The following is a 9,330-nucleotide window of genomic DNA, read 5'->3' as shown; positions in this document are numbered from 1 at the left end:
GAGTTTCCTTGTGAGAGAAATAGTGAGCCAATTTGTTAGAGTGTTCCTTAAAATTTGAGAGATACATTATAGTGAGATCCACCTAAGGGTAAAGTTGTTGTATTTCTATTATCATTATAGTGAAAGTTTAAGAGACCTAAGATCTTTGATTGATTTTCCTTTTCCACGTTGAAAAGATTTTTCATGCTAAAATTATTTTTGTGTCTCCCCTGGGGCCTATTTTTGAGTTAATGGAGAAATGAAATTATGGAGGTCTTTTCCCAACCCTCCCAACTCATGAATCACAATTCTAAATCCTTGAATATCATTAATGCATATAAATGAAATTATTTTTTCACACGCATTTGATTGTAGTGTAGAGAGCATTTTTCTGCAGTCCACTACTGCGGCAATACTCAACACTTTGTATTTTGTGCTGTCACAAGCAATCACAGAATTTGGAGACCAACAAAAGATGATACCGGTTGTGTTCGACTGAGTAAGTTGATACTTCTAGTTTACAAGCTAATTGAAATTTAATCAGGAAGTTAAAAGCTCCTCCCAGAATAAAAAGTCTGCTCTGGTGCATGTGTTGCTCTTGTCTGCTAATGAGAATGAGGCTGCAGACTCAGGGGCTCAATGTTCAACGCTACAAAATCAATTTGTAAGATAAAGATTGTCCCATTCATAAACGTATGGCCAGACTATATTTTATTCAATGGAGAACTCAGTTTAATAATGACCAGAATGAAAAACCATAATCACTTATCATAATACATATGTGTCATCATCAATATACAAACAATATTATGTATCTCCAAGATGATTACATATACAAATGCACACATAATTAAACAAACTATCATTATCCAGTGATATAAAAGAAAAGGGTATCTATGCTTCTTTAACTTTCGATTGCTCATATTATGACTTGACCATTTATTTTTATGACAGGGATATGAGCAATACTGGACCAATGTTTCACTCTCTGATTTTCATACTTTGCTTCTAACAGAGGGCATTTTCTGATGCTCAGTAACTTAAGAGATGAAGGCAATGTATTCTTCTCTGGCAGAGATTCAAGCCCTGGACAGTGTAGAAAGTGAAGGCTTTCCAAAGAGGAGAGATGTTGAAACATATTTCTTTCAAACGATTTCATTTCAGAGAGATTAGCGATTGTCAAAGACACTAAGGAAATAGGAAGCAACTTCTTCTTCAGCAAAGTGTTAACAGTATCATCACCTCCAATATCCAAATCTGAAAGAACAGTTAGAAGTTGGAGACCCCATTTAATCACCGACGTTATTCTGACAGATTTAATATGAAATGATCTTAAACTGGGAGGTAGGCCAGCTCCTTCACCAAATGATAACTTTAGTTTTGGAAGATCTACGAGAGTCAGACATTCGAGAGTTGCGAGGGAAGAACTATCTGAAATAAAAATGGATTCCAGATTCCTACAACCATCAATGGAAAGACTTTGCAGTGCAGGGAAACCATCCAATGGAAAAGAGGTAAGTGAATTACAGCTATTCCCTAACTCTAATGTCATAAGGGATGTGTAATTCTTCCACATAGTTGGAGGCAAAAAAGTTAAAGTCTCACAGTCAATAATTCTGAGTAATTGCAATGATGTTGGTAGACAATCTGCTGGAAAAGCAATGAGATATGAAATATTATAAAGTTCCAAGTGTTGGAGACAACTGCTACGTAGAATCATTTTAGGTAGAGAAAGAAGTGTATCACAACAACGGACAGATGCACGCTGCAGCTGACATGGAGAATCAGTCTCAAGGAACGACCATTGGATGGTTTCAGCAGACGTTTCAGATTCTAAATCTCCCTCAATTGTAATTATTTTTATTGATGAGATCCAATGTAGAGTAGGTGGTGTTGCCAAGAGAAGATCACAACCATATATTCCAATTTGTTCTATGGAAAAAAGATGGTTAGGAAAGTATCCCCTCAGTTTAGGACACTGGAATAACATGAGAGATTTAAGACGAGGAAAAGGAACTTTGTTGCTAACAAAGGGAAACCACTCCTTCCAATTTGACATGTTCTGAAATCGCAAAATCTCTAAGGAAGGAAATGGTTGGAATGAAGAACCAAAACTTCCTCCCACCATGCCATAAAACTCTGCACCAATTGTCTCCAATGTCATGCCTCTAATAGTCAGGTCCTTGAGACAAGGTAGCTGCCCTAGTGATGGAAGTGATATGCAATATACACAATTACTGATGAGAAGGGTCACCATATTAGAAAACGATGAATCTTCCAACCAACATGGAAGACTTGTACCTCCATAGAAATCAATGCTCAGCTTCTTCAAGTTTATTGATGGTTGCATTGCATCAAGCACAGCTTTTGCATTTTGTGAATCTTCTGTTAGTTCGCCCCATTGTAGCACTAACTCCTCGACATTTTCTTTGCTCTTCAAGTTGGCATCACATGCCTCAGCAACATCAATGATATTATGCAGCTTCTGGATGCAAAGTTTTCCATGGAGGTTAGGAAACTTACCTAGCTCTCTCACACTTAACCCATCTTCCTGCTTTCCTGCTACAAAAGTTGTTAAAATCTGAAGGTTTTCTAGTGCGAGAATGTCCATCGGCATCTCCTTTATGATCGTCCAACTAATATTTAGGTGACGTAAATTAACTAACTTTCCAATATGTAACGGCAATTCAGCGAGATGATAGCAATATGATAAAATCAATGTTTGCAAATTGCAAAGGTTACATGTTGTATCAGGCAAGCTTTCGATCCTAGTGTTGGATAGATCAAGATAGCGCAACTGCACCAAACTGCCAAGTGAGTCTGGTAGCACAGTGATGTTTCTATAACCAGATAACGATAACACACGTAGCCTTCTAAGTGTGGGTATCAAATCATCAACCACCTTTTTTGATAAGTAACACTGTCGCCACCAGAGGCCAATGGGAAGAAAGCTTCGCAAGCATTTGAAATCATAGAAATTCTCAAACTTCTTGAAAATGTCATACTCCTCTTGGTTATATGACAAATGCCGGACATTTACAGAGATGTTACTACCTCCATGTTCATGCCTGCAACAACTTTTTCCAGATACAATTGTAGCTAAATCATTAACAAGATCATGCATGAAAAACCGTTGTCTTCCAAAATCATCATTTGATTGTTGAATTAAAGATCTAGATAACAATTCAACAAAGTAGTCATCACCTACTTCCTCTATTGCTTTTTTTCCTTGATAATGTTCAAGGAAGCCTTCCGCCATCCATAACAAAACCATCTGCTTCCTATCAAGAGCATAATCCTTAGGAAAAATTGAACAGTACGCAAAACATCTTTTCAAATGAGAAGGAAGATATTGATAGCTCAAACGCAAGGCAGGGATAACACTATCATTTGGCAAATTCCATATGTCACTATTTAAAATTGAACTCCACTCTTTTGCATCTACTTTTGAGTGTAGAAGTCCTCCAAGTGTTTTTGCAGCTATTGGCAATCCGCAACACTTTTTGGCAATCTTTCTTCCAATTGTTTCTAGGCTTGGGTATTTACGGCCACGAAAGTCTTCACTTCCAAATGCATGTTTTGAGAGTAAAGACCAACAATCTTCATATGATAGAGGTTCTAGTTTATATATAGGAAATGTGTGTGCAATCTCAGCAACTTTTTGTTGACGTGTTGTGATAATCACCCTACTTCCAGATTTTCCATCAATGAAAGGAGTCACTAACTCATGCCAATCACTATAGCTATCATTCCACATGTCATCCAACACAAACAAAAATCTCCTGCCTTTCAAGTTTTGCTTTAAATTGACTCGAAGAAAATCAAGATTATCACTTTCCCAAACACTCGAAGTGATATATTCAAGCAGAGTTCTAGATACTCTCAAAACATCAAACTCCTCCGACACACAAACCCAAGCTTTTACATCAAAGTGTCCTTGAACTTCTTTATCATTGTAAACAAGTTGAGCGAGGGTTGTTTTACCAACACCTCCCATACCAAAAATCGGGACAACCCCAACATTATCACCATCAGACATCAACATATTAATTAGTTTCTCTTTATCTTTCTTCCTACCAACCATAAAAGATTGATCTACTAATGAACTTGATGGTGTTCTAAGAAAAACCCTGCCACTTACAGTCTGCAATCCAAGTATATCTTTCTGTTGCGAAAAAAGTTGGAGCCTTTCACTGATATTCCTCATTTCAAAATTGATGTCTCCATAAAAGTTTTGAAAAGGAGATGAAAGAAAGTTCCAAACCTGACCAGTGATGTTTTCAGCCTGTGTATTATTACTACTCTCCACCTTGCATCTAAGGGAATCATAACTGATTTGGTTGATCAAATCTTCTGCATCAAAGATTGCATCTTTCAACTCATCAAGCCATTGTTTGACAGCAAGGTTGTTGATCTGCTTTTTCTCCGCATCATCAAGCACAGCATGAAGAGTGAGTAGTGTTATCTCTAGCTGCCTCAAAAGTGAGACGTTCAGCTTTTTGTTGATTATGAAATCTCTAAACTCCGATGAAGTTAGTTTTTCCATTATGGTTTGAACAGACGCTGAGAGAAATGCACTTCCTACCAAAGTTGCAGCCATTTTTCTCTCTCAATGGAAAACAAGTCAAGGGTAAGAAACCTTTCTGCAAGGAAAAACTTATGAGATAAAGAAGGACATGTGAATAATTGCAATAGAATGACATTAAAAAAAAATAGTTACAATAGAATATATCATGAAAATCACACTATGACTGAATCATTTAAAAAAATAATGTTTTAAAATGAATAACTTATTTTAATTTTTAATATATCTTTTTTAATTTAATTCTCTAATTAATTTTATTTTTATCATTCTTAATATATAATAAAAATATTTTAATAAAAATATTATTACTCCTTCTCATTTATTTATTTTTTTAACAGATCTAAAATTGTGAATTGGATTACTCGTTAGGAGACCGATGAAATACATTATTAAGCTACAAATTCTTGGAATATGCTCACTCATTTCATGGCACTAGTGATTGGTTGACTCGGTAAGATGAAATGAAAGAGCTGGTAGAGAAAACAAATTGAACAACATGGAAAAGTGGACCGCAAGTATCTAATTGTATAATGCTATGGTCAGAAAGAAAGAAAAATAGCTAATAATTTATTGTCTCTATGTGATTCGTTTAAAATAAAAATAATTTAAAATGAATGATTAATTTTAATTTTCAATGTTTTTTTTTTTAATTTTACTCTTTAATTAATATAATTTTAATTATTTTCAATATATGATAAAGAGTATTCCTATTTTAGTGAAAATATCATTCTCTTTTTTTTTAATTATTTATTTTTTTAATCGGTGTGAAATAGTCAACCGAATAATTCATTATGGAACGGAGGAAGTCACTTTTATTAGTGGATAAACTACTTAGGGATTTCATGTTTGATAACAAATACGTTAACGGGTTAAATGTGGATTAAATATGTGTTGGAATTAAACCTCTATTTTGTTTTAGATAATTTCGGAACTGTCAAAAAAGCTCCGGACAAAATTTTGTTCTGGCCAATTGATTGACGCCTTATGAAAATCAATTGGATAAGTTGAAAAATGCATCCTAAGAGATTAGGATAGTGCTTTAATGTTCGACAACATCTAAATATTTTATTAAATAATTAATTTTAGGCCTACAAATTGATTGCTGCATGATGTCAATCGATTGACTCATTATTATTGGTCATAATATTTTTTCCTTTTTGTGTCAACCTCTAGCCTATTAATAGAGATTTCTTCCCACATATTTTATCATTTAGAAATGAGAACTTTCATTCCCCATTTTCTACTCTCTCTCTAAAATTATTTTTATTTACTTTCTCTCATTAAAGTTTAGTCGTAGCGCTTCGAGAAAGTCATTTTGTAAGTGGGGAAGTTGTAATTCTGGAAGGGTAGATTTGTAAGTTCACCAAAGAAGTTTTGTGTTTATCTTGGTTGAACAACTTTTCCATTTAGGGATTATTTGTTTTGGTTTGAATCTAAACTCGTGAAAAGCTTTGGTTTGAGAATTGTGTGATCAAGTCTTAGTTTAGGTTCGAGATCAACTCGTTGTTAAAATCTTATATGTTCTTGGTTATCCCGTTATAAAACTAAACTCTGGTTCACGCTTAGCTCGGTGTTAAGAAGTTTATTTCGATTCGAGATCAATCCGATGGTAAAATCTCATAGGTTCTTGGTTAGCCTGGTATAAAACCATTTTTCGATTAACGAGTACAACGTGATGTTAAAAGCTCTCTCAGGTTCAAAATCATCTCGTGCAAAATCTTTATTTGAAGCTTGAAAACTAACCGCTCCAAGTTTATTGTGGAAAGGAGACTAACCGCTTCGATCCATTATTTGGAAGGAAGACTCGCTATTTCTCTCCATGTTTGTTGTATGGTTGGAAGTTAGCCACAAACTTAATTGTATTTGTATAAGAGGGTTCGAGAGTTTAACCTACCAAAAGCTCTTAAGTTTATTGGATACTCTCGTGAAAAATTCTTGGGGAGAGGATTAGGTCTTTTTCTTTTGATTGAATCTCTATAATTTCTGGTGTTCTTCTCTCTTCCCTACAATTTTACTTTACGAATTTTATTTTTTACTCTTATTAATTGTAAAACTTTTCTAAAATGTTTTTAAGCTTTGTATTTTTGAAACACACAATTCACCCCCTCTTGTGTGAAACATATGTTCAACATGATGCAATTGAATCTTTAATAAGAAGGAGGGAATTTATTGAAGATTGAAGAACTAAGGTATAAATCAAAGCTTGTAGAAAAAGGTTTTTCTACAATGAAATATTTTCACATGTGGTAAAACAAATTGTGAGTTCATTATCCTCTTAGAAATATTTTGAATGATGGCAAAACTATGATACTTAGTATTTGTGTACATTAGACCTTTCTCTCTATGTTTATATGTGAATTTTCATTTTAGGACACTTAAAAATATGTTAGAATCATCTTTATAACTTAAAAAAATGAGTTTTATGTGAAAAACAAAGTTTTGGATCGACACATACTGAAGGCAATTTTAAAAGAAAAGTTGTTGCCTGGTTTGGGTCGACACACTAGGCTCTTAGATCGACACAAAGCTCGGGTGGGTTGACACATAACCTCTTAAGATCGACTCCAACAGTGGTTTTGAAAAACCAAATGACATTTCCTTCTTGGGGTCGACTCCTATGATGCATGAGTCGGCACATAGAAGCTTAAATACTTCTATGGGTCGACTTTAACATCCTTGGGGTCAACATATTATGTTGTAATTTTTTTACACTTGTAATTTTGCTAAAAATCTATTTTCTATTATTTCTCTCTCTCTCTCTCTCTCTCTCTCTCTCTCTTTCACACACACACACACACACAACACGCATACATACACATACACACACGCACGCACACACACTCACACACACACACACACACACACACACACACACACACACACACACACACACACACACACATATTATATATATATATATATATATATATATATATATATATATATATATATACATAGGGGGTGTTCATGCATCAATTCTCAACAATTGAAACCAAGAACATACAAAGAACTACTCATCATCTTCAATCTTCTTCTATGCATACACATAACAATTACACATAATCATTTTTGTTGGGTGCCATATAGATAAGATTGATAAGATCCAATTTATAATTGTTGTAATCAAATTGGGTTGAGAATTCTTTGGGGGTTTCATTGATAAAACCAATTAGAGTTTTTCCTCCAAAATCTAATTGATTTAGGGGTTTTTTATACAAGATTTCGCAACAAGGATTCAACCGAGTGAAAGCTTTGAAGAATGGAGTTTATTTTAAAGGAGTGGCGGTAACCAGATGATCGAATTGGAAATATTAGGTCACTTGATCTTTCTTAATATCAAGGTGAGAGAAGAAGTTATGATCAACATCTAACATAGGGTTTGGGAGTTTGGATTGCTACTTTTTCTATTGTAAACAAATCTCGCAAAGGTTAATTACATGTCTCAATTTTATTTAGAATTGAGGGCAGTCATACCCATAGTGAGGAAAATTCTCTCTCTCTCTCTCTCTCTATCTATCTATCTATCTATCTATATATATATATATATATATATATATATATATATATATATATATATATATATATATATATATATATATATATATATATATATATATATATATATATATATATATTGATAATTCACTTAGTGTGCAATTTGATAAATTGATAATTCTGTTTGTGTTAAAGTAATAAAAATTGATTTTTAAGATAATTGCAATCTAAATAATTGCAATTAGTATTTCATAGCTTCAACTTAAAGAAAAATCAGCTTGGTGTTTATTGCACACCAAGTGTTTGATAAATTGTCTTAGTATATTTTTGTTTCCTAATTCATTGGAAATTGACTACAAAGTGTTAATTACTCAAACATTATTTTAGAAAGCATATTGGTTTATTTCTCATCACCATTTTACGTTTTGTTACAGTTTATATGTATATCTGATTCTGACAATAACGGTTTGGGATATATGTCTGTCGATCCAGAATTGTTTTCACTTTCCATAAGTAAATAATTTTTAAAACATATTTTTTAATCGAATAAAATTTTTATTTGCTATCTATTCACCCCCTCCCCTCTACCCTCGTCTAACAAGTGGTATCACGAGCACCAATTTATCTTGTGCTTCAAAATTGCTTATTAAATTATGGCTTCCGAACCCAAAAGGGCGTATAATAGAGTGCATGTTTTCAATAGTGAAAACTATGATTATTTGAAGGATTGTATATGCATCCATATCAATTATATTGATAGAAATGTATGGAACACCATCCAAAATGGTCCATTTGAAATTATGACCAATATGGATGATGTTGTTGTACCTAAACCGGAAGCACAATGGAACGTAAATGATGAGAAAAATGGTCATGTCATTGGAAAGCAAGGAATATTTTAATTTCCTTCTTAGGAGTTGATGAATGTTATCATGTTTCTCATTGCTCAATCGCTAAAGCTAAGTGAGATGCATTGCAAGTTGCCCGTGAGGGCAAAAATGAAGTCAAACAAGCTAGAATCAATACTTTGAACCAAGAGGTTGAACTCTTTCATATGAAGCATGGTGAAACCATTGTAGATATGCAAAAAAGGTTCACTCATCTTGTAAACCGTTTGAATGCACTTGGTAATCCAGTTTCCAATGAACTTGCTATAAATTTTTTTAAGATGTCTTAATAGTGAATGACAACCTAAGGTTACCGCAATCAAGGAAGCTAACAACCTCTTGACATTAGACACTACCAGTTTGTTTGGTAAGCTTGAAGAACAT

At 33.7% G+C, this 9,330-nt stretch overlaps 1 protein-coding gene across 1 annotated transcript; it reads right to left on the bottom strand.

Moving 5' to 3' along the window:
- Nucleotides 1-727: 727 nt before the first annotated feature.
- LOC127115472 (putative disease resistance RPP13-like protein 1) lies at nucleotides 728-4,693 on the bottom strand. The gene has a single exon (XM_051047014.1). It carries the CDS (start codon nucleotides 4,577-4,579, stop codon nucleotides 899-901), a length of 3,681 nt encoding a protein of 1,226 aa, XP_050902971.1. The 5' UTR covers nucleotides 4,580-4,693; the 3' UTR covers nucleotides 728-898.
- Between the last annotated feature and the right edge of the window lie 4,637 nt (nucleotides 4,694-9,330).

This window comes from Lathyrus oleraceus, chromosome 1, assembly GCF_024323335.1.
Source record: "Lathyrus oleraceus cultivar Zhongwan6 chromosome 1, CAAS_Psat_ZW6_1.0, whole genome shotgun sequence".
NCBI classification, from domain to species: Eukaryota; Viridiplantae; Streptophyta; class Magnoliopsida; order Fabales; family Fabaceae; genus Lathyrus; species Lathyrus oleraceus.
The sequence above is the reverse complement of the archived record's forward strand: the minus strand, read 5'-3'. Positions and strand labels throughout refer to the sequence as shown.